Here is a 26,277-nt window from a genome sequence, read left to right as displayed (position 1 = left end):
GTTGCAGTCTGTTGCTATGGAAATAACTGAAGATAAAAGCAGGTTTATGACTTCACTATAGAATCCATGTGAAAGAGCTGAAGTCAAAGCAGTATGTCTGACTTCGGAGGCTGTTGCCATGGCAGTAGACTGTAAAGTGAAGTATGCCCTGTGTTGGCCTAGCCTTTCTCCGTTTGGATACTCAATTCAGTGCACAGCGACTATGAGTCAGGGAGGAGTGTGGCTAATAATTCTGCCCCATCTTGGCATGTATGAGGCACTCCAACCCCAAAATGGACTAAGGTAAGTATGTATACTTGGGCTAAAATTTTAAAGAGCCTTGAGTAACTTAGGCCATGTCTACATGACAAAACTTTGTCGACCTAACTTAAGTCAGCATACAGACACCACAGTTATTAAATCTCTGGTGTGCACACACGCTTGGCTCCTTGTAATAGTGGTGTGGGTCCTCACCAGGAGTGCTTGTTATCGATTTTATTGTCAGCGTGGGGCATTGTGGGATGGCTGCTGAAAGGCAGTAACAGTTGTAAGTAATGCAGCCTCCACACTGATACTGCAGCCACCTAATTACATCGACCGTGACTCTACGCCGCTCGGGTTGGTGGTGTTACTACATCAGCATAGAGGGGCACTTATGTCGGTGAGAGCCAAATTTAAGTGAAGACCCTTCCACAGCTAGGGCGACGCAAGGCAGCTTATGTCAACCTAACCCTGTAGCGAAGACCAGCCTCAGTCCCTTTTCAGAAGCGATTCCAGCACAAGAAAGCCTAGACATTATTCAAAGTCAGTGGAAGTTAAGCTCCTGATTCAGAGGCACACTTGAAAAGTTTACTATTGGTATTTAGATCCTAGCTTAAAATCTCGGTTGGAGCCATAGTCATGAACAGCACCACTCTGCTCCCTTGATTCCTCCCCACCTTGACTTAGATCTTTTTAGGCCTGGCTTTGGAATCATCAGGTGTTTGGCTGTGGACAGAGATTTCAATGTTGTAATGAGGCAGGGATCCATTGCCACACCCAGAGTCTCTTTTTAGATGTTTTATTGTCCCAAACTTAAGCAACTCAAACAAACACAGTTCTGCAGTTCACGCTGAGCTATAACTCCCAGGGGTTGTTTCCTCTTTACCTCTCCGGCACTCATTCTGCCTCCTCTCCCAGGAGACTCTGGAAACCTTGCTTCCTCGTTCTGACTCATCAGGTCTTTCTTACTTCCCCAGGTCAGGGGCCCGCCTTTAAAGCCTGATCCAGGGCCAGGTCTGCACTAGAAATTAGGTTGCTATAAGGTATTCCAACCTAACCCCTGGTGTAGACAGTGCTATGTGGATGGGAGAGCTTCTGGGGGAGGTAGAGTATCTATGCCCATGGAAGAAGCCCTCTTGTCGGCGTAGGTAGCATCTTCACTGAAGCGCTAGAGCAGCACAGCTGCCCTTGTGCAGTGTTTTAAGGGTAGACCAGCCTGTCACCCTGTAAAAAATGTCTACACTGATTTTATTATGTTCATCTGGGGTCTCACGGCCTCTGTAACAACCATCAAATTGGCTCAGGTAGTTCTGTAGCATATTGGGGGATTTGGGACACATTGTGTTGGGTCCTACAAACACAAACTGTTCCTGCCCGGGACGGCTTAGGATTTAAAAGACCTAAACAAATGAAGGGGTGGGGATGGGGCTATAACATATAAACCAATGAATACTCGATTTTGTGTTAGTTACATGTTTTGTTGTCGAGTTATTAATTTTAAGTTGGGTGAGGTGGGATGACAGTGAATGGCAAGAAAAGAGGAGTTAATAAGAGTAAGGGAATAAGAACAGGGAGAAAGAGGGACATCTCAGCTCATCATGTGCCTAGCCAAGTGACAAAAATGTGCTCTACTTCTGGCTATCCTTGAAAAATACCTGAAGATTTCAACTGGTGCAGAATACTGTGTAACTCACTTCTTAAGGAGGGTGACCTGCTATGAGCATGTAACACCAGTGCTCTGTACTGGGATATCGGATTATTCTTTGAGTGCAATTCAAGGTGTTAGTTATGGTCTTTAAAGCCCTGAATGGGACTCTCCATCTGGGAGATCTCTCTCTAATATATGCTATTGCAGGAGTTACAATCTTCTTGGTTCCTTGGGTTAGACTGTCTATGGTGGGCAGGGGGGTGTTCTCCGTGGAGAGCCACGCCTCTGGGCCTTTTCCCTCCAATGTTCAGCTGGAGTCAGAGTCTGGAAAGCTTCATGACATAGACTAAAAGACTTATTGAATTGGGAAGCCATTTGAAAATCTTTGGCTTAACGTAACAGGGATTGGAGTTTTGCTAAGGAACAGGGGTTCCATTGATGGGCCTTTCAGCAGCTTGAGAGACTTGCATTTTGTCGTCTTCAGACCTGCTGATTGTTTATGGTGGAGTGGTGCCTGCTCATGTGTGCTGATATAAATTTCTGAATGAATGAAGGGACAATGAGGTGATAATTTCAGCATTATGGGCAAAATGTTCCTGGGTACTTATGCGCGATAGAAGCACCCAAAGTGCACAGCACACACTGTATTACTTACCCACACCCCCAGTCTAGAACACTGCTGAGAGTCCCAGCAGCTAATGTATCTTTTAGTCAGAGATCTCCATGTTTCAGCCTAGAACTCTGACACAGGGTTTACCTGCCGGGGAAAGGTGAGATCTCACTGTTTACTAGTCACAGGATGACAGCACACCCAGTGACAGGAAGGGGAGCAGACTGTACCTTCTTTCAGTCTTGAGTTGATAGACCCTTCACTCCAAAAGGCTGGAGGCTGCTAGGCCCCACTGCTTGTGCTCTAACTCTTCCAGTAGCCTCCCCTTCCAATGTTCTGCCCTTAACCCCACAAACATCCCTCTAGCCACAGGTTTTTGTCCCGGTGCCAAAACCACCACCATCAGCTTACTGCAGTGCCAATAGCCTTGGGATATGGCCCCCGACGTCTAAGGGCTTGACTACACGGTGGGGTGATGCGCTCTATGGGGTTGTGATTTCTAAAACACACTAATGTGTTGTGCATCAATTGATCTGTGTAGACAATGCAGGTGCACACAAAAAGTTCCATAATGCATCTTAACGTAATACTATTTCAGACAGCCCTACGTTAAAGCCCACCAGCAGGGTCTGTGCAGCCCAATTAATGCGCTACATGTTAGTGCACTTTAGAAATCACACCTCCGTAGAGCGCATTACCGCACCACATAGACAAATCCTTAGTGCCAGACATGAGTGAGTGAAGCTCCAGCTCTGTGGACACAGCCACTTGAGTGTTACTTTGCAGTGTGGCTCCTTTTACTCGAGCTAGGCTAGCTTGGCAGAGCTATCTGACGTGTAGCTAGCACACGTTAGCGTCATGTCTGAAAATTACAGCCTGAAAAGTGAAAGTTTAAGAAAGTCATAAGTAATTGAAAAGGGGAGGGAGGGTAGAGTGGAGTTGTTTATGTAATCTTAATTTAAACAGTTGCTACCGCTCCCACAAACAACAAAATTCAGTGCATTCATCTTATGTTTCTTAGTGACACCAAATACACAAATTTGGGCAATGAGTGATAAAGCAATTTATCAGAATCTTAGAAATTAATTCCCTGCTGATTTTGAATTCACTTGCTAATAAATTGATACACTGAGTAGTCATATGGAAATATTGGTGTAATAATATTAGCAGCTGCACTGTGAGACTATCCCATACATTCCAAATGGGCTTATAGAGAGCTTTAGTCTTTGGTTAGGTTAATCGGTTATCCGTTTTCTAATAATTAATGGAATTTCACCTGGTGTGGGAAAGGCTTTAATTGTTAATATGTTACTTTCCCGAGTTGTGGTTGTGCTGTATACAGGCTGTTGCTGTGGCAATTTCTAGAGTCTGTTTTTGCTTACACTTGTGATAACCGTCGTCAGGGCTGTCCTGTAACGCTACTGTGCTTATATGCAAAAAGAAATCTACAAATGTTCAAATAATCTTTCCTCTTTTTAGATGACAGAATAGTTAGGGAGAGTGAAAGAAAAGCTGCCCTACTGCATTTTGGCCTCAAGAGAAAAGAGGAGAGTTTATTTTCTGAAAAAGAAAGCGTAAGGTAAGCGTTTGTTTTGTATTTAATTGATCGGACCCTACATAGTGACTTGATGTTCCTTTGCCATGTAGACAAAGTCCCTGGAAATAAATATAACAAACCCTCCGCCCTCAGGAATCTATGGGTATGTCTACACAGGGATCAAAAACCCATGGCTGGCTTGGGTCAGCTGACTCAGGCTAATGGGGCTTGGGCTTTAGGGCTGAAGAATTGCTGGGCAGACATTTGGGCTCAAGCCTGGGACTCTGCGAGGGTGGAGAATCCCAGAGCTTGGGCTCCCCCGAGCTCGAATGTCCACCCAGCAATTTTTAGCCCCCTGAGCCCTAGTCAGCTGACCCAGGCCAGCCTGTGCTGCGGGGCTTTTCTCCCTGTGTAGACATACCCATGAATCTCTGGGCCAAATTCAGCTTTGGGTTAGCAGATGCCGCTCCACTGATTTCAGTTTGGTCCTGATGGTAAATAGTTACTATCTCTTGGAATTATCTGCTGTAGAGATCATGAGCTGTAAACAGTGATTAGTACTTTACTGTTCTGCCTAAAATCTGTTCAACTGATTATCTAAAAAGTGACTAAGCACTACAACAGACGGGAATATTAGGGAACACACCCTAGCTATATCACTGGGAAATCTGTCTTTCTTTGCTTTGTGTCAATTTGCTAATTCATAGGGTTTTATATTATTCAACTCCGTTTTCTGCTAAATTGTCTTAGTTCTTTGTTTTATAAATACAGCACCATAAGTTGGACCTGTACTTACAAAATATATTGCTTTGGGTTACGCTACGAAAGGCAGCAGGCAACATGATTAACTGGCACACACAAGTATATAATTTCTCTGACTATAAAGGGCAAGCTTTTGAAAAGAGCCCAGATTTCTTTTAGGCGCCTAACTCAAGTGGCGAGATTTTCTACCTTTGAAAATCTGTCTGCTTCAGCTGGGTGCCTAAATAGGACCTGAGCTCTTTTCAAAATTGGGCCAGCAGTGTTTTGCAATGTCTTATTAACGCCAGACATGCAAGTGCTGGTCATGTCTCAATAGATGCAGTTCCATGCTGAAACAGGTTTAAAATGGGGGGTCCTTTTCTGTTTGTCTCTATGTGTAGTTGTCTTTCTGTGTGAAATTTTACACCATGATAATTCATGTCCTTTTAATTTTTTGTGTAGGTTTTTTAGCTTCTTATTATAAATTTCTAATGCAAGTGTTTTTGGAATTAATTTCTGACTAAAATTTGGCAGGGGGTTTAACTCTTTATTGTTGATGGGCCACATTTCCAAAAGACCTCAGCACCTAACTGCTCCTGTTGTTCTCACTGGGAGCTGCTGGCTTCTGAGAACTTCTGAAAATCGGGTCCCAGTTGTGAGTGCAGAATACTTCTGAAAATCGGGTCTAGTGTGCATCTTTAAACCAAGGTTGACTATCTACACAAAAATTATGAGTTAAAATTTGAGCATATGTGAGGGGGGGAAATGTTGGGTTAAGGGAATTTTTGCCATTTTTCATAAAAGAAAATGTATCTGTCAGCAGAGTCTCAGTCAATGAATCTTCTCTTTCGGAGACACTCACAAAGAATTGTCCATTTACAAAATGGTTCCCATCTCCCATTGTTCTCTGTAGGCTTGTTGCCTCAGGCTGCCCTCAAATAATTAGGTGCCATTTCCCCAGGTCTTATAAGGAAGAAGTTTAGATTGCCCGTAGCAATAATGGCCACTGCTTCCCGTTGTTCTCAGCTGCAGTATAATTGTTGAATATTCATCTTATTAAAGCCAAAGACTCAAACACAGAGACAGTCTGTTCAGTGGTTGTAATTTTATACAACATGGCCACTGAGTTTTCCCAAGTGTAAAGCAACTCTGTCTGTAGCCCAGCTTCTGTAATGGACCCAAATACAACAGTGCTAGGGACTTCCTTTTTCCACTCAACATACAGCATTATTCATAGTACTTCTCTCTCCTTGCTTCACCAAAGTAACAATCAACAATATTTTAAATGCTGCAGACGGCTCTGTTCCAGATTGGCATATACAAGTCTTGAAAATCTATTTACATACCAATAACTCTTTGCAAATATTTTAACAAAATATTGATCGCATTTACATAGCTGAAACAATACAGAGAGAGGATAGAGTGCCTGAACCCTGAGATATATTCAACATATTTTTCTGATTTTAAACCCATTGTGTTCCCCATCCCATGAGGTTCTGAGTTCCTCCTGAATAGTGATGATTGTTTCCCAGCTCCCACTGTCTTCAGGGGAAAATTAGGGATCTCAGCCGCTTCCAGTACTGGCTGTTTTACCATTGTCTTCAATGGAAGCAATATTAGACCATCCGATCTGAATCCATTTTAAGTTAATGTAAGGGCTTATATACATGACCATTTAGTTCGCAGCAAGCTGGGGGTTTGAATCTACCCCACGCTAACATGTCACACACCAACTTTCCATATAGAGCCTACTGATGCACACTGAGGGCTTGTCTACATGGTGCATTAAAGTGCGCTAGCTGGGGTGTGAAGTCTAGTGCGCACCAGAGTGTCGCACATTAACTGGCCATGTGGACCCTGATGGCAGTCACTAAAAGTTCCTCAGTGCATGATGGTATAGTCCCATTTCGAACAGTACTATGTCCATGTGCACTTAGGGAACTATTAGTGCATGCCAGGAGGGTCCACGCAGCCAGTTAGTGTGCAACATGCCTATGTGTGCTAGAATTTATACCCCCGCTGGCGTACACTAGGGCACTATGTAGACAAGCATGAACCGTTCCTTAGTGCACTTTGACCTAGTCCCATGGCAAGGCAGGGTAGATGAAAGCACACTAAAGAACTGTTTGTGGACCCTGCTGATGCACACTAACAGTTCCTTAGTGCACTTTGACCTAGTCCCATGGCAAGGCAGGGTAGATGAAAGCACACTAAGGAACTGTTTGTGGACCCTGCTGATGCACACTAACAGTTCCTTAGTGTGCTTTGACCTACCCCACTTTGAAACGGGACTGGATCAAAGCACTCTAAGAAAATAGTTAGTATGGGGGGTAAATTTACACCCCAGATTGCCAGGAGCTAAATGTTTGAGTAGATCAGCCCGAAGAAAATTGTCACTCTTCTGTGCTGGGATAGACAGTGGTAGAAGAGAACGTGGTAAATCAGAGACTTTTGGTAGCTATGGCATGCCCTTTAAACCAGTCATATTTTTCTTTTTTGTACTTGCATCCAGAGGGTGGGGGTATTCTTTGTAAAATGTAACTGGTAGGAAATGACATTTTGAGGAAGAAAAGGAGTGTAAACAGGGTATTAAAATTCTATTACATTTGGGTACAGTCGCAGGGCCTGACTTTGCCACTCTTACTCATATTACTCCACATCTAACCCTGCTAAATCTCTTTTCTGTTGCAGCTGTAGGGAGAATACAATGAAGAACTATGCAGTAGATAAAAGGACTTCTTCAGTACTTAGTTTGGATATTGATAGCAGCAGAAATCAAACTGGTAAGTTGCTTCTTACCAATTAATGTAGCAAATGCAAAGATGTCTAGTAGGCCTGTATACAAGGTTGGAAATATGCAGGTATTGAAAATACAGGAGGAAGCGCAGCCTCGTGTTTTGTTCTGACTGATTTTGGAAATCACTCAATAATTAGCATATCTTTAAAAGGAAAAAGTTCAGCTACTGACTACAGTCCATGTACAAAAACTAAAGCACACTGCCTTTGAGGTTTGGCTATGTAGATCCACACTTTGCGTTGTGTGCATCCCCTCATGCTGCTAGGTTGGAATCTTCTGTAAACGAGTGATTGTTGGGGTCCTGCGGGCAGGGCCGGTGCAACCTATTAGGTGACCGAGGCAGTCGCCTAGGGCGCTAGCATTTGGGGGGCGGCATTTTCTTCGGCGGTGACCGCAGCGGCCGGATCTTCAGCCACCCTGGTCGTCGTCGGCATTTAGGCGGAGGAAGCTGGGGTAGGGGGGCGCGGGGAGGGCCGCCTGCAGCAAGTAAGGGGGGGGGCAGCATGCAGGGGAACTCCCCGCCCCAGCTCACCTCTGCTCCGCCTCCTCCCCTGAGCACGCCGTCCCGCTCTGCTTCTCTCCCTCCCAGACTTGCGGCGCCAAACAGCTGATTGGCGCCGCAAGCCTGGGAGGCGGGAGAAGTGAAGCAAGAATGGCGTGCTCGGGGAGGAGGCAGAGCAGAGGTGAGCTGGGGTGGGGAGTTGCCGCACGGCTCCCCGGGCCGGGGGGGTGGGGGGGGGGCGGCGGGGGGGGGGGGGGAGCAGAAGTGAGCTGGGGTGGGGAGCTGCCGCACGGCTCTCTGGGCTGGGCGCCTCAGGGCAGGGGGAGTGGGGAGCTGCTGCTGGGCTCGGGGAGGGGGGGCGCAAGGTGGAAGTTTCACCTAGGGCGCGAAACATCCTTGCACCGGCCCTGCTTGCGGGTGTCCCCTTGTGAGCACAAATATTTGAGCCTGAAGGGTATTAAAAAAGAATGCACTCCCAACCATTTTCATTTCCTTTTTGGTCACTGGCTGCTCTGGACTTCAAGGACCTTTGGCCCCCTATTTGAGCTGTCTCTCGAAGGCCCAGACATTTGTGCACTCACTATGTGCACAGTGCATGTTTTTTAGGAAAAGCTTTTAAAGATTGCAAATGATCAGGCAGTTCTTGCTGAGAATCGCCCCTTCTCCCATAATAAAGCAACTGCTTTCTAGTTACCTCTACAGTGTTGAGTCACGGCTTCTTATTATTTTCTCTTTAACAGAGTCAAGCCAAAAGCAGTTAACTCATAAGCTTCTGTTAAAATGCGAAGCAAAGGATTCCTCAATAAATGCTTCATCTACTTCTGCAGTACAGGCCAGCAGTTCAGCTAAAGAGAATAAACAATGCAGCAACACGCTGGGAACACAAGTAAGACACTGTTGAGTTGTTGTTTAAGCACTAACAATACGCTTGCACATTGCTTGCTCTTCTGTAAGTGATTTGTATCTATTTTTGGTGATGCTTTAATTTTTTTTTCTCCTTCCTGCCTCAGCAGCTGTATATAACATGGGTGCAGATTGGCTGGCTAGTATAGTTTAGTTTAGCTTTTTCCTTTTACTTTAACATCAATTAAAAAGCACATTAAGTTCAGTGCAAAAATCTTTATGAATAGAGCTTTAAGATTGGGAATTGAAATGCACAATAGTCAAGACATTCATAATTATGGTTCCTACAGCTACAATAAGTTGTCCACATCTTAGGCCAGCTCAGATGTCCCAGAACTCCAGTCGGTACACATGGGGGCAGCATAGATAGCTTTCGATCACCTGTCCTGAGACAGCTTGATCGCAGGGCACACTGAATGGCTTGCTCTAACGTGGTAATAACAGCCCCAAATTTGTCGGTGAGGCGCATGCTCTAGCCATGCCGTTAGCTCTCCCCATATGCTCCATCTTGGCAGGATTGGACGGTGTACCTCCACACTGACTTGCTGCCACCTCCTGGGGACTCCCATACACAAGGGGAAACTCCATTTTCCATCCTACTTGAGCTGAGGTTTTGCTCTGATTCATTGTACCTACAACAATCAGCTTAAAAGCCGCAATGGGTATACAGAATACTTCAGACATCAGTGTGACCTAGTTCCCCTTGGTGTGGGCATCTTTACTTTGGATTGCCCTGATGTTTGTGTTTAAATTCTTAACCTTAATGCAGACTTCCAATGAAGCGGACGTACTGTGGGTTTGAATTCCTGGCGCTAGTGACTTCATGTTTGAAGAGCTTCATTTAAATTTGTGTTCAAGCCTGCACTCTTGTGTTCTGCACCTAATTTGTTATCAGTGTTGCCTTCTGTAGCCACAGAAAGCCTGTCCATATCGCAGCCTGGACAGACTCAGGGAGCACAAGGGCTAGACAAGCCCATGGCTTCACATTTTCAAATTTTCTTTTAATAAATGGATGACTCGGACCCTTTATATCAGTACGAAGTGCATGATCTGATGTTTCAAATATTTTTCAGCTGGAAGAAGTGGCAGGAAAACAGTTGCTGAATCACAGTCACCTGGAAGATGGTAAATGCTTCAATCTTCAATTTTCTTTCAGCACTTTCCTATATCAATAATAATCCTGTAATTCTCTTTCAAATTCATCCTGCTGCACTACTGAATCTAATACTGACATTGGAACAATTTATCATTGCTTATGGTGGATTCGCTATCACTGGCAAATTGTAAATCCCGATTGATGCTTTTCTAAAAGATCTGCTCTTGTACAAACAGGAATGAATTCCAGGAAATCCTCTGGCCTGTGCTACACAGGACAGCAGACTAGATGATCACAGTGGTCCCTTATGGCCTTGGAATCTATGACTCTGTTAATTGACTGTGCCAGTAGAAGTGGTGTCTGAGTATAGTTGTCATGTATTTCCTGTGCACAACAGGCTGAAGGGCTGCTACAAACAGGTCAGGATTCTGAACCAGGTATGGACTGACCACAGAGCTTCCTGCTCAGTGATACACACCACATATGTTCACTGTAGGCTCCTTTACTGTTCTATCCGGTATGGCTGAGGTTAGCTTAAATAAGGTATATTACACACAGCACCATCAAGTGGCTGAACAGTATAATACAGTTAAGTATTCCATTACATCTCCTAAGGTTTACATTCCGACCATTTACAAAACGTACACTATCACCCTGTCATTAAAGTTCAGTACAGATCAGTCTGTTAAGAATCTCTGAAATGGTACTCTCTCTGTACAATCTTTGTACTGGTTTTCTAATTACACTAGTAACAACATATAACAACTTGATCATCTGGCAGTCCATTCGTTGCAACGACCAGCAGAGGTCGGTTTGGAATTCTTGAAGCTTCTTCTGCGTCTGTCACCCGTAGATTTTGCTCTGGTTGCTCTTTCTGAGGAAAAACTGTAGATGTTGATAGCTTCTGTTGAACTCTCTACTGTTGGTCTCAATCACATATGATCAGGGCCGGATTTAGGGGCAGGCGACCCAGACGACTGCTTGGGGTGCTGGGGTTGGGAAGTATGTGACTCTCTTTGAATGTCCACTGTTTGAAAGTTGTTGGAGATTTTTTGGGGCAGTGAACATCACAAAAAGCACATGATTGCAAATGGTGACGGGGCATCCAGATGTGGCACTTAAGAGAAATGGTGGAAGCCCCATCATTTGAGACATTTAATACTGGAATTTTTCAAGCACTGGGGAATATGTTGAAAGGAATAATCCTGAATTGGTTCTTGTAGGAGAAGGGATAGCTGAGATCAAATGGATCTTTTCCACCTCTAATGTATGATTTCATAAGTGTGTACAACATAAGACATGTTACATTCAAGTGCCTGCTTTCTTATGACTTCTTTCGGTGGGGGACCAGTTGTTCTTCACAGGAGGCTTATAAATGCAGGCAACTTAAGTGTGAAGTTGGAATATGAGTAAAAATAACTTCAGGTGAATGTTTTGCAGTTTTCACAATTTTTACTCCTATGTTTGTGCTTGTTTTTTGGCAGAATACAGATCCCTTCCATCACCACCACAAATGCGTTCATCCCTGCGCTCCCCAGACAAAATAAGAGCTGGACTCACAAGAGGAGGATTTCGGGTGACCTTTTCAGAAAACGATTCCTTAGACTCCTCTCTTGAGAAAGACGTAATAGGAAAACCTAATATTTATTACCTTAACCAGGACATTTCTTCAAGCAAGAAACTGCATTTGAGTGACACCAACAAAACGAACCCATACAAGTCACACAGAGATACTAGTCTAGATAATTATGACCACCTCTACCTTTCCTCCACGCCTCAGAACAAGGACTTTAAGAGACTTCAAAAAGATAAGAGAAGTACAAATTTCAGAGATTACAGTGTAAGCCCTGCGAATGAAATGAAGACAACTTCACAGTCCGCTAGTAGTGATCTACTGACACAGCATACTGAGATGGACAATAGCACTCGAAGCCTCTTAAAACTCAGTTCAGGTAAAGACATACTTACTTGTCTTAATGGTTTTACTTTTGAGAGGTTCAGGCCATGGCCGGGAGGATTGTATTTACTGCTGTTCCTACTTTTGTGGCCACTAAATGAATGTTAGGCCCTTGCTAACCTACAAATAAAAGCCATGTACGTTCTAGGATATGAGAGAGACAAGGAAGGTGAGGTAATCTTTTATTGGACCAGCTTCACTGGTGGAAGATACAAGCTTTCAAACTACACAAAACTCCTCTTCGATCTGAGGAAAGAAATCAGCAGGGTGGCTCTAGCTTTTTTGCCGCCCCAAGCACGGCAGGCAGGCTGCCTTTGGCAGCGGGCCTGTGGGCAGTCCCCGGTCCTGTGGATTCGGCGGCAGGCCTGCGGGAGGTCCGCCATTCCCGCGGATTCAGCGTACCCGCCGCCAAATTGCCACCGAATCCGCGTTATCAGAGGACCTCCCGCAGGCATGCTGCCGAAGGCTGCTTGACTTCCGCCCTCGCAGGAACCGGCAGGACGCCCCCCACGGCTTGCCACCCCAGGCACACACTTGGAGCGCTGGTGCCTGGAGCCGCCGCTGGAAATTGGAGTGTTTGAGTTAAATACAAGTTGGGACAGATAGTTAAGCATAAGAGGTAACGTGTTGTAGGAAGTCACTGGAGATAGAGTAGGCAATACGGGTTAGCTTGTTTATATAAAAAGAGTTTGAATTGAGCCATTAAAGGTTAGCTGGCAGGTGTATATTACAGGATTTTGTAATGAGACATGAAACCAGTGTCCCTTCTTTTTCCTGTTAAGTCCATGGCTTTTAGGGTCTAGCAGCATGAACTTCAGTTCCCAGTCTCACCTTTTGAAGATGTTGTGTAGGTTTCCCTTGAGGATGAGTATTGAAAGATCAGGTATGGAGTGATCATTTTGTGAAAAGTGTTTGCCCAGGGGTGATTTGTCTTCTTATCACTTTTTGGTGTGAGTTCATTGGAGAGCGTAGTGATTGTCTGGCTTCACCCACGTAGTTGTTGGGGTATTTGATAAAACCATGTCAGGGAGCATGATTATAACTCAGTTGTCCCCTAAGCTGATTGCAAATAGAGTTCCAGATAGCAGAGGAATCTCATAATCAGACTAAAGCCCGATCTGGACAAACACAGGGCCAATGTACATTACGAGTTGGAACCATGTTAAGAAAAAAATAAGTTTTAACCAGACTCCCTGACAATTTTATTTGTGGAGTAGACAGGACCTTGATTTTACCTCTCTATCCCCTATGTCATGGGCTGACTCTAGGTCTGTTGTGTGGTCCATATTTGACTAATTGCAGAGCTCTGAACACAAGCTCATTTAGATTGAAGCCTCTTTTAGATTCCTAATATAATAGCAGAGGTGGATTTCTTTCGTCCTCTTTTTATTAAGGCAAAGTTACAATAAAATGTTAACATGCTGCATAATACGTTATTTATTGGGGATCCGGTTAATATTCAAAGAAGCTGGCTAAAGATTCTGGCTTCTTTGCTGGGGAGCTCTCCTCCACACTAAAAAGCGTGATCAAATTTCTAAACACCTATACTCTTTTTGGTGCTTCTCTTGTGTGTGTACTTGATGTGAAAGCTTTTCCATTACAAGGACAGTCCATATTTTGCTGTACCACGACTCCAGTAGTAGGAGGGGTCACACCTTTCCAATAATTGGCAATACAAAGCTTACCTTCTAACAATAAAAAAAGAAATTAATTTGATCAGAGCCGTAACTAGGCATTTTAGCACCTGGGATAAGCAAGCATATTTGTGCCCCCCAGAGGTGACGCTTGGGTGGCCACACGAGGTCATGGACCCACCCACATTTCTGCCTTCCATTTAGCACTGAGGTATTAAAACTGCAGGGCGAACCCCACAGTTTGAAACCATTGCATCCTTCCAGGAGCCTGTGGATTGGAAGCTGGTGGGAGCCACTCGGGCCCCTGGCTCTCCACACTGCGGGAGCAGGGGCACTACTCAGCTGCCCTCCCTGCCCTGCTCCCTGAGCTGGGCTGCCTCTGCCCGGCCAGACACTCCCCAGGCATGGTGAGCGGCACCCCTCTGAGCTGCACCCCTGATAAGCTCTTGCCCCTTCCCCAAAGGAGCCCAGCACCATTGACCTGGTTCTTCAGGAGCAGCAGTAGAGCCAGCCGCACCAGAGCAGCAGCGAGTAAGCGCCTCTGGTAGCACCTCATGGCAGCCAGGCTACGCGGACAGGGGATGGCCCTGGGGTGTCGCTGGCTGGTGCCGGGCTCCTTCAGGGGAGAGGCAAGAGTGCTTCAGGGGTGCTGCTTGGAGCTGTGCTGCCCAATCTGCCTGGGGAGCGCCCAGCCGCGCAGAGGCGGCTCCAGAAACGTGTGTCCTGTACTGCACAGCCCTCTCCTGGACAGCGCAAATATCTTCAATCCATTATTCCTCTAAGTGCACCAATTTGTTACCCCACATGGAGTTTCCCAGTCCCTTCAATTTAAACACACTGGATTAGATAAAACAATAAAACAAGTTTATTAACTACAAAGAGGGGGTTTAAAGTGAATACAAGTAATGAAGCATAAAAGTCAGAAATGGTTCCAAGAAAAAATACAAATAAAAGGCTTACTAATGCCTAATTTATCAACTATATTAGATTCAAGCAAAGTTTCTCACCACATGCTTCCAGCAGATTCTCAGGCCTGGTCTACACTACGAGTTTAGGTCGAATTTAGCAGCGTTAAATCGAATTAAGCCTGGACACGTCCACACGACGAAGCCCTTTTTTCCGACTTAAAGGGCCCTTTAAACCGGTTTCTTTACTCCACCTCCAACGAGGGGATTAGCGCTAAAATCGGCCTTTGCAAGTCGGATTTGGGGTAGTGTGGACGGAATTCAACGTTATTGGCCTCCGGGAGCTATCCCACAGTGCTTCATTGTGACCACTCTGGACAGCACTCTCAACTCAGATGCACTGACCAGGTAGATAGGAAAAACCCCGCGAACATTTGAATTTCATTTCCTGTTTGCCTACCGTGGAGAGCACAGGTGACCACGCAGAGCTCATCAGCACAGGTAACTGTGATGGAGTCCCAGGATCGCAAAAGAGCTCCAGCATGGACCGAACGGGAGGTACGGAATCTGCTCACCATATGGGGAGATGAATCAGTGCTAGCTGAACTCCGTAGCAGTAAATGAAATGGCAAAATATTAGAAAAAGTCTCAAAGGCCGTGAAGGACAGAGGCCATAACAGGGATGCACAGCAGTGCCGCGTGAAAATTAAGGAGCTAAGGCAAGCCTACCACAAAGCCAGAGAGGCAAACGGAAGGTCCGGGGGCAGAGCCGCAAACATGCCGCTTCTACGCGGAGCTGCATGCCATGCTAGGGGGTGCAGCCACCACTACCCCAACCGTGTGCTTTGACTCCATCAATGGAGAATCACGCAACAGGGAAGTGGGTTCGGGGTACGAGGAAGATGATGATGAAGACAATGAAGATAGCTCACAGCAAGGAAGCGGAGAAACCGGTTTCCCCAACAGCCAGGATATGTTTATCACCTTGGACCTGGAACCAGTAACCCCCGAACTCACTCAAGGCATGCTCCCAGACCCTGAGGGCACACAAGGGACCTCTGGTGAGTGTACCTTTGTAAATATTACACATGGTTTAAAAGCAAGCGGTTTAATGATTAATGATTAATTTGCCCTGGCAATCGCGGCCAGTATAGCTACCGGAAAAGTCTGTTAACGTGTATGGGGATGGAGCGGAAATCCTCCAGGGACATCTCCAGAAAGCTCTCCTTCGTGTACTCCCAAAGCCTTTGCAAAAGGTTTCTGGGGAGGGCTGCCTTATCCCGTCCGCCATGGTAGGACACTTTACCACGCCAGGCCAGTAGCACATAGTCTGGAATCATTGCATAACAAAGCATGGTTCCAGTGTTTGCTGGCATGCAGACAACATCCATTCCTTATCTCTCTTTGTTATCCTCAGGAGAGTGATATCATCCACGGTCATCTGGTTGAAATGGGGTGATTTTATTAAGGGGACATTCAGAGGTGCCCGTTCCTGCTCGGCTGAACAGAAATGTTCCCCGCTGTTAGCCACGCGGTAGGGGGGAGGGGTGAAGTGATCATCCCAGAGAATTGGGTGGGGGGGGGGGTAGTTGGGTTTGTGCTACACATGTTAACCCGGAAACCACAGCCCCTCCTTTTACATTGCAAACCCATTTTAAATGGCTAACCCAGTGGGTGCTTGGTATGGGAAATGAGGGCGCTACTGTTTGAAACCATTCCCACATGTTAAGAAGGTTAAAAAAGCCAAAAGACTGTGGCTTACCAGGGCTGCCTGCAAGCCGAAATCTGTTGCCTGGCACTGCGTGAGTGATCTCTCACACGAAACCGGCAGGCCCTCAATATAAGAGGAAAAATGCGACCTTGTAACGAAAGCACATGTGCTGTGTAATGTGAACAGCAAAATTTAACGTGAAAGAGTGTACCCGTTGTTCTCTAAAATGTGTCTTTTTTTAACCACCTCTCCCTTCTCCTCCACCAGCTGCAAATGTTTCTCCTTCACAGAGGCTAGTGAAGATTAGAAGGAGAAAACGGAGGACTTGGGATGATATGTTCTCGGAGCTCCAGATGTTCTCCCACGCTGACAGAGCACAGCAGAATGCGTGGAGGCAGTCAATGTCAGAGTGCAAAAAAGCACAATATGAACGAGAGGAGAGGAGCATCAAACTGATATGCTCCGGCTGCTGGAGCATCAAACTGATATGCTCCAGCGTATGGTTGAGCTGCAGGAAAGGCAGCAGGAGCAGAGACCGCCGCTACAGCCCCTGTGTAACCAACAGCCCTCCTCCCCAAGTTCCATAGCCTCCTCACCCAGACGCCCAAGAACACGGTGGGGGGGCCTCCGGCCACCCAGTCACTCCACCCCAGATGATTGCCCAAGCATCAAATAAGTGTTAAAGTTTTAAACTGCAGTGTGTCCTTTTCCTTCCCTCCTCCCCCACCCCTCCCAGGCTACCTTGGCAGTTATCCCCCTAGTTGTGTGATGAATTAATAAAGAATGCATGAATGTGAAGTAACAATGACTTTATTGCCTCTGCAAGCGGTGCTCGAAGGGGGGAGGGGAGGGTGGTTAGTTTACAGGGAAGTAGAGTGAACCGGGGGGGGGGGGGGGGCGCGGCGGCAGAGGGTTCATCAAGGAGAAACAAACAGAAGTTTCACACCGTAGCCTGGCCAGTCACAAAACTCGTTTTCAAAGCTTCTCTGATGCGCACCGCGCCCTGCTGTACTCTTCTAACCGCCCTGGTGTCTGGCTGCGCGTAATCAGCAGCCAGGCGATTTGCCTCAACCTCCCACCCCGCCATAAATGTCTCCCCCTGACTCTCACAGATATTGTGGAGCGCACAGCAAGCAGCAATAACAATTGGAATATTGGCTTCGCTGAGGTCTATCCGAGTCAGTAAACTGCGCCAGCGTGCTTTTAAACGTCCAAATGCACATTCCACTACCATTCGGCACTTGCTCAGCCTATAGTTGAACAGGTCCTGACTACTGTCCAGGCTGCCTGTGTACGGCTTCATGAGCCATGGCATTAAGGGGTTGGCTGGGTCCCCAAGGATAACGATAGGCATTTCAACATCCCCAACGGTTATTTTCTGGTCCGGGAAGAAAGTCCCTTCCTCCAGCTTTTGAAACAGACCAGAGTTCCTGAAGACGCGAGCATCATGTACCTTTCCCGGCCATCCCACGTTGATGTTAGTGAAACATCCCTTGTGATCCACCAGGGCTTGCAGCAGCATTGAAAAGTACCCCTTGCGGTTTATGTACTCGGTGGCTTGGTGCTCCGGTGACAAGATAGGAATATGGGTTCCGTCTATCGCCCCACCACAGTTTGGGAATCCCATTGCAGCAAAGCCATCCACTATGACCTGCACATTTCCCAGAGTCACTACCCTTGATATCAGCAGTTCTTTGATTGCATTGGCTACTTGGATCGCAGCAGCCCCCACAGTAGATTTGCCCACTCCAAATTGATTCCCGACTGACTGGTAGCTGTCTGGCGTTGCAAGCTTCCACAGGGCTATCGCCACTCGCTTCTCAACTGTGAGGGCTGCTCTCATCCTGGTATTCTGGTGCTTCAGGGCAGGGGAAAGCAAGTCACAAAGTTCCATGAAAGTGCCCTTACGCATGCGAAAGTTTCGCAGCCACTAGGAATCGTCCCACACCTGCAACATGATGCGGTCCCACCAGTCTGTGCTTGTTTCCCGGGCCCAGAATCGGCGTTCCACGGCATGAACCTGCCCCAGTAACACCATGATTTGCACATTGCTGGGTCTGTACTTTGTGAGAGGTCTATGTCCATGTCAATTTCCTTATCACTCTCGTCGCCGCGCTGCAATCGCCTCCTCGGCTGGTTTTGCTTTGGCATGTTCTGGCTCTGCATATACTCCAGGACAATGCGCGTGGTGTTCATAGTGCTCATAATTGCCGCAGTGATCTGAGCGGGCTCCATGATCCCAGTGCTATGGCGTCTGGTCTGAAAAAAGGTGCGAAACTATTGTCTGATGGAGGGAGGGAGGGGTGAGTGACGACATGGCTTACAGGTACAGGGAATTAAAATCAAGAAAGGTGGCTGGCTGTGCATCAGGGAGAAACACAAACAACTGTCACACAGAATGGCCCCCCCAAAGATTGAACTCAAAACCCTGGGTTTAGCAGGCCGTTGATTTCACGGAGGGAGGGGGAAGCAAATGAATACAGAACAAATCTGGTCCATCTATTTTTTACATCTTAAGCTGGCAGCAGATGGTACAGCATGACTGATAGCCATCGGCATCTTCTGGGTGCTTGGCAGAAGATGCTGTACTACGACTGCTAGCCATCATCGTCAAGATGGTTCAATAGGACTGCCAGCAGGACTGAGTCTCCAGGAGACAAAACATGTCTACCCAGGTGCCTCTGATCGAACTCACTGAGGAATATGACGATGACGGATATCAATCGTAATACACCATCTACTGCCAAAAGGCAAGGAGCTGCTGCTGTGTAGCAATGCAGTACCATGTCTGCCGGCACCCAGATGACATATGGTGACGCTGAGCTGAGCGGCTCCATGCTTGCCATGGTATGTTGTCTGCACAGGTAACCCAGGTAAAAAGGCGCGAATCGATTGTCTGCCATTGCTCTGACGGAGGGGGAGGGGCCTGACGACATGTACCCAGAACCCCCCGCGACACTGTTTTTGCATCATTCAGGCATTGGGATCTCAACCCAGAATTCCAATGGGCGGCGGAGACTGCAGGAACTGTGGGATAGCTACCCACAGAACAACGCTCCGGAAGTCGACGCTAGCCTCGGTACTGTGGACGCGGTCTGCCGACTTAATGCACTTAGAGCATTTTATGTGGGGGGACACACAATCGACTGTATAAAACCGATTTCTATAAAACCGGCTTCTATAAATTTGACCTAATTTCGTAGTGTAGACATATCCTCAGATAACTGACCAGACTCTCAAATCAGGGCCCCTCTCCCAGAGTCCAACCCGTGCTTCCTTTGTCTCGTCAGGTGCAATGAATGTGATTGGCAGGGAGAGGGATAAGGGGGCCTTAGGGTGTTAGTTTCAGTCTCCCTCTTTTTATAGTTTCAGTCTCCCTCTTGAAAAACATTTCCAGCTGAGAACCAGGAGCCAAAGAGTTTGTGTGGAAGGATGTTCCCTGCTGTTTTTTTCATCTGTTTGAACTTTCTTTGTCTTCCCTTCCTGCTTGATGGCTCTGTTTACTGCTTAAATGCAAATTCAGCAGAGCACACATTCCTTTGTTTAGGACAGTCCTGTTTGCAAACTTCTGTTTGGACCGTGTTGTGGGGTTTGGATCTTCCGTTAATAACACCATACAGAAGAATTTTATAAATTCACATACAGTGGTGCCACACATTTTACCAGGAGAATACTGATCAGCCCAAACTGAGTGTTCAAATGATACCTTACAAGGCATATTTTGTACAATGCTTATTACAGTCGTGTGTAGGGTGTGAATACAAGGGTGTATATTCTGTCACAACTGGACAATACTTCTCCCCTGCCCCATGACTACAAGGCTCATCGGGAACTGTTGAAGAGGATGACCGCAGCTCTTGATATTCAAATGGAGTGAGAAGTCACACAGTCTGGTGGACGTTTTAGCCTTGGCAGGTTCCTGTAGAGTAGCCCTCCCATCAATGGTCTATCCTTGAGCCCATCAAGGTGTTATGGCAGACTCCATCTTCTCTTCCCCCTACTGTAAAGAGAGCAGAAAGGATGTACTGTGTCCCCTTGCAGGGGTTTGGGTATCTGTATACCCATATCCCTTGAGGCTGCCTAGTATTCTCTGCTGCTAATGAGAGAGAGAGAGAGACCAGACATCAACGCCCAAAGGAAAAGAGGCAAAAAAACTGAATCTATTTGGAAGAAAAATGTATTCCACAGGAAGTTTACAATTTAGGATTGGAAACCAGCAGGCTGTGCTGGGTCGTTATGATTTTACCTTGTGGGAAATGTTTTAAGGGTGAAGACCAGGCTGCTGGATGAAGTGAAACAGGAGTCTGCTGCAATAGTGGATGAGGGCTCTCCAGGCCAGTCTCGATGTGGATGACTCTGCTGCTCAGGGTATGGCCATTGCTACGGAGAGGTGTTCATGGCTCCCGTCCTCCAGAGGGTCAACTCAACAGACCATTTAAGGCCTCCCGTCTGAGGAGCCTTTGCTGTCTTCAGACAAAACAGATGATAGGCTGTATAGCCTCAAATATTTAAGGGCAACGCTTAAGTCTCTGGGTATCTGTATGCCAGCAACAACAAGAAAGCAGTATCACCCTCAGCATCCTCACTGGTATCCAGCTTTTATACCTTGTATCCAGGGCCTGTCCAGACAGAAGAGCAGAAATCACAAGAGGCATCCGCCTCCTCCCTCATCTTCTGCAGCTGCCTCTTCTTCTTGGCAAGCTGGTTTTTCCAATCAAGCACCTTGACACGATGGTCGAGGACAGACGACCGGTTCCCAGCATGCAAGCATCTCCTACCCTGCCATTTGTCAATTGTTTATCCCACTTCCTACGAACGTAAATGACTTTAAGCTACAAAATGTGATGCCCAAGTGGGGCTATATCTTTCTGGCCCCAATACCTGTGACAGTAGCAGAGAACCTTAAAATATGAAGCATCTCCTGTGATGTCAGCAGCTTGAGAATAAATGCTCTTCCAGTGATCAGCAGTCGCATGTGCATGGACGTGGTGGGAAGCAATATGAGGACATGACAAGAAGATGATCATGGCTATACTACCTAGCCAAGAAATGTCATAGTTCTTCCATTCCTTCCAGTCTTTTATTATTGTATTCCACATTGGACAGTAATGCTTTTTATGTTTCTTCCTTTACCCATTTAAATGTATGTAGCTGACAACAGTTTGGTTTGACCCTTTGGGGAATAGTAGTTCCTACCATTTCAGTTTTTTTGTAGTTCACGTGGAAGCCCTGTTACCTGCCCACATTCCAAAGTCCATTGTTCTCTCATTTTTAACAGGGTTTCTCGTGCCTGCAACAACAAGACCTTGTCAGCATGTACAAACCTATTTTCTGTTCTAATCTAGAAGGCATTTTGATCCCTTTACCATGGGGCTGTTTCTCACATTTATTGCAAATGTCTTCATTGCAAAAGCAAACAATAGTGGGGGATAACCAGCTACTTGGCCTGGTACCTTTAAACAACTTACAAGGAGGGGATAACAAAAGTCTTTTGTTTCCAATGATTAATCTTTTGTGTCAAGTTTCTTTACAGTGTTGTGTACATAACTAGGAATTCTTGCATGGATTGTTTCATTTACAGCTTGTGTATACAGTGCTTCCTGTGGATGAAGGGGGTGGAGGCTAGAATCTTGAAGCATAATCTCAATCTCCATTGGCTAAACTTACTAGGACGTTTTTTTAAGGGAACATATCTATCAAAGGTATTCATGTAGACCCATCTCTCTTTTCCATAGCTAGCCTCATAAGACTACACCCTCCTTTCAGACAAGATGTCTGCAAAGTGATGCATCTCTCACATTTTGCCTAAAATTGAATTAATATTTGTTTAATTAGATTATTTTTGACAGTATGTAAAAATGTTGGTTCTATAATCACATTGCAGATCATTGATCTTTTGGCGGGTCTGGACATATTCACTCAACGTGGCCTACATCTATCCACCACCCCAGCTGTTTCCCCTCTCTGCCCTTCCCAGAAACACAGTCACTCAGTGTTTTGGGTTTGCTTTTGTTTTATATAAATGACCCCATTGAAACTTTGTTAGAATCATAGTCCTTCCTTTACTGATAAGTATATGTGAGTTACTGCTTAGAGGAGAGCACAGAAAGATACAGGGGGGAAAGGAGGATAAAAATGTCTGAGACGGTTAATCTGCATTCCTGTTTTCCTTCCCCTAGATCTGAACACCAATACACACCTAACCAGTGACCCTGCTCTGTTAGCCACTCGTTTTTCTACATTATCTACCAGCTTCAGTGATTTAACATCAAGGCATCAACCTTTATCAGCTGATGCGTTGCTTGAGCATTCACAGCCAGCAACAATGAGAAAAACATTCCCATCTGCAATGCCTAGGAAAGACAGCGAATCTGCAGCTAACAGGTGCTTGAGCCCTTCTAGAATGGGGTATAAACAAAGTGACAGACTGCATTCATCACTGTCCCCTCAGCATTGTTTTAAAGAGTCAAATAAGGAGGCAAGTGTCTTACTATTTAGCCTCTTTGCGGTACAGAAATGCGTTTAATGGCGATTTATATTGGCATCTCATTGTAATATGCCTATTTGTAACAGAAAATGGTTGTAAAAGCTATGGTGTGGATATGTTTTTGTAGGATTATTCTAAATACACCTCTACCCCGATAGAACGCTGTCCTCGGGAGCCAAAAAATCTTACCGCGTTATAGGTGAAACCGCATTATATCGAACTTGCTTTGATCCGCCGGAATGTGCACCCTCCTCCCTTCCCCCCCCCCGAGCACTGCTTTACCGCATTATATCCAAATTTGTGTTATATTGGGTCGCGTTATATTGGGGTAGAGGTGTACTACAAAACTGTAGAATGTATAATGAGTTACGTAAAATAACATGAAAAAAGTACTCTAAGAAAACAGTACCCCAACTTGAGTAAGCAATAGATCCTCCTCTGACACTACCTGGCAGCACTTAATTTTGAATCCAGGATCTTGCAGACTTGGGGGTTCAAACCTAGCAGCACTGGGATCACCTTAATATGGAATGTCCAGTCTTAGAGATGGAGTTTGCCACTTTGCACCACACCGGCAGCATAAGTTGGATACAAACATTTTCTAAGTGGTTTGGGGATTCTCACCCAAGCACAAGTGTGAGCGTGCAGTGGTCTACAGCCGTCTACGAGGCTGTACATCACGTCCTCTTTGTTGTAAGTGTAGATGAGAAGGGGGCATGGCTACCAAAAAGGAGGAGTGATTGTGATGACATTGCACCATACTAGCTGTCCTAAGCCTGCTGCTGTTCTGCACCTCAGGCTGCTGTAACATGGAATACATAGTTGAGGGCGTGCACAGAGTAGCACCAGAAATATACTGGGAACTAAACGGTTCTTTTGTCTAGCAGAGAAAGGCAGAACAAGAACCAGTGGCTGGAAGCTGAAGCCAGACACACTCAAGTTAGAAATTAGGCACAAATTTTTAGCATTGAGGGTGGTTAACTGTTGGAACAAACTTCCAAGGGAGATGGTCAACTCTCCATCTCTCAATGTCTCAGTTACAAACTGGAGGCCGTTGTGGAAGATCTGCTTTAGCCAAACCTAAGTTATTGGGCTCAGTATGGGGTATCTTGGTGAAACGTAATGGTCTGTGATATGCAGGAGGCCAGACCAGATGATCTAGTGGTCCCTCCTGGCCTTAAAACTCTAGGAATCAGAACACCACAAGCAGGGACTTTATGCCAACATTGTACGCTAGTCCTGATTCCCATTGTATGCATTTTGTGAATTCCTGAGGATCTAGTTTTGGCCTGTGTCTATTCTCTTGTGTCTTCTTAGTTCCATATACCTTAACACTGGGACTAATTTGCCACTGCATTATACCAGTTTTACTCATAATTCCATGGAAGCCAATGGAATTATCCCAGCAGGTCACACTGCTATGATGCAGTGGAGCATGTGCCCCATGGTAAATTTTCTGAGGTTCTAAGAGAACAGGCTGGGAATTCCTCAATATCTCAGGGCTCTTGAAAGGAAACATAAAACCATTGTTTATAAAGCATGTAGATGACACAAATATTGCTTGGGTGATCATTAATGATAATTGGCGATGAGCAATCTGGGTCACTTGGTAAACTGGGCACAGCTTACCTGTTTTAATATGGCCAAACACAAGGTCAGACAGGTAGGGACAAAGGTAGGTTACACTTGCAGGTTGGGAGACTGTGTCCTGGAACGCAGTGACTCTGAAAAGGATTTAAGGGTCATGGCTGGTGGAAACCAACTGTACGTGAACTCCCAGTGCGATGCTGTAAGAGGGCTAATGCAGTTCTTTGATGTATAAAGAGAGAAATATCGAGTAGGAAGATTATATTAGCTCTGTAAGAAGCCTTAGTAAGACCTTTACTGGAAAACTGTGTGAAATTCTGACTTCATTTAAGTATATGGCAAAACTACTATTGACTTCAGGAGAGCCAGGATTTTACACCCTGTGTCCAGTTCTAGTGTCCACATTTTAAAAGGGATGTTGAAAAATTGGAAAGGGCTTAGAAGAACCAAGAGATTGATTCAAATACTGGAAATGAGAGACTTACAGAGCTCAGTCTATTTAGCTTGTGAAAAAGATTAGGAGACTACTTGATTATGATCTGTAAATTCCTAAATGGGAAGAAAAATAGTAGAAACCCCTTGTTAATCAAGCAGAAACCAAGGGCTGGAAGTTGAAGCAAGACAAATTCAACTTGGAAATAGTCACTGAACAAGTGTAATTAACCATTGGAACAGCTTCCCAAGGAATGTGTTGGATTGTCCAGCACTTGAAGTCTTTAAATCCAGATCAGGTATCTTTCCAAAACATATGCTCTTCAGATGATGAATTAATTACAGTGTGAAATTCTCTAGCTTGCATTATACAGGAGGAGAAGTTACATGGTCCCAGTAGTCTCTTTTGGTATCTCTCTTAGTACTCATCTTACTTGTAGTACCTCTGTGCAGCATACGACGTCAAAGGGATTTTATGTCCTTAATACAAAGAGAGGAAAAATTCTCTTTTCTTTACGTTTTTAAAACCCTATGTGATTTATTTAGATTGTATGTATCTTTATGTACACGTGGCCTTTATAAAATGAACCTCATGCAATTGTACATGTAAGTTCAGGTGCCCCAAGTTTACATTCTCACACAAATCAGGTATCTCCCTGTACACCTGGCCAGTTCTGTGCCAGTTGGAAATCTGCATGCACAAATACCTGGTTTATGCACATAAGTTAGGGGCTTGCAAATCTATTGCATAATTTATCTGGAAAAATAAACAGTTGGTTTTGCCTTTTTCTCCTTAGTCTGTCCCCAATGATCTGAGCAATGATACGAGTTTCACAGAAAGTCAAAGTCCCAAAAGGACTGAGAAAGCATCACATATTGCTGTCGTCCTACAGCAGCTCCTGGAGCTGGTAGATCGTTACTGGGATGGAGCTGGGTCCCTCCTCCTCAACAAGAATTTTCTTGGTAAGTTATTTCATTTGAATTTGAATGAATATTCTAAGTCTGTTTTTGTCTCTCCTGTACCGATCCTCCCAGGCGACCTGAAATGCTTTGGCTTAAACATCAAACTGCTTTCTCCCAACTGGCATTTGCGGATGGGAAGTTATTCTAACTCTGTCATTTGGATTTTACTTGGTGCAATTTCTGGCTTAAAGGGTAACTTTTCCTGCAGTCCCTTCCTGTTACAAAGTGGTAGCTCCCCATTCTGGAGAATTCTCTTAAGATGTGATAATGTTTCATATATTGCTGAGCAGTAAGTAATGTTTTCTGTGACTCTGAGGTGTGGTTTTCCTTACAATTGCTGCCCAGTATATGCTGTGCAGGTGTAGTGCATAATAGAAGTGCAAGTCAAGAAAAGCTGCAATTCACAAAAGGAGCTAACAACCACTTTAGGCACCTAAATCCCAGAATCAGGCCCCATGGGGATTCACAAAACTGCTGCTCAACTGCCCCCAAGCCCTGTAGGCTCCTAAAATAATCACTTAGCACCT

The 26,277-nt window shown here is 45.5% G+C and overlaps 1 protein-coding gene across 3 annotated transcripts in view; it reads left to right on the top strand.

The window, feature by feature from the left end:
• The window catches only part of LRRC36 (leucine rich repeat containing 36), a 44,296-nt gene that overhangs the window by 8,560 nt on the left and 9,459 nt on the right, over positions 1 to 26,277 (top strand). For all 3 annotated transcript variants that reach the window (XM_034788844.1, XM_034788842.1, XM_034788845.1), the window contains exons 4-10: positions 3,978 to 4,077; positions 7,468 to 7,559; positions 8,816 to 8,961; positions 10,052 to 10,103; positions 11,559 to 12,026; positions 22,461 to 22,759; positions 25,585 to 25,750. In XM_034788844.1, the coding sequence (XP_034644735.1) occupies positions 3,978 to 4,077; positions 7,468 to 7,559; positions 8,816 to 8,961; positions 10,052 to 10,103; positions 11,559 to 12,026; positions 22,461 to 22,759; positions 25,585 to 25,750 (1,323 nt within the window). The remainder of the gene's footprint in view (positions 1 to 3,977; positions 4,078 to 7,467; positions 7,560 to 8,815; positions 8,962 to 10,051; positions 10,104 to 11,558; positions 12,027 to 22,460; positions 22,760 to 25,584; positions 25,751 to 26,277) is intronic.

Source organism: Trachemys scripta, chromosome 13 (assembly GCF_013100865.1).
Source record: "Trachemys scripta elegans isolate TJP31775 chromosome 13, CAS_Tse_1.0, whole genome shotgun sequence".
Taxonomy (NCBI): domain Eukaryota; kingdom Metazoa; phylum Chordata; order Testudines; family Emydidae; genus Trachemys; species Trachemys scripta.
This window is presented reverse-complemented; position numbering and strand designations above follow the sequence as displayed.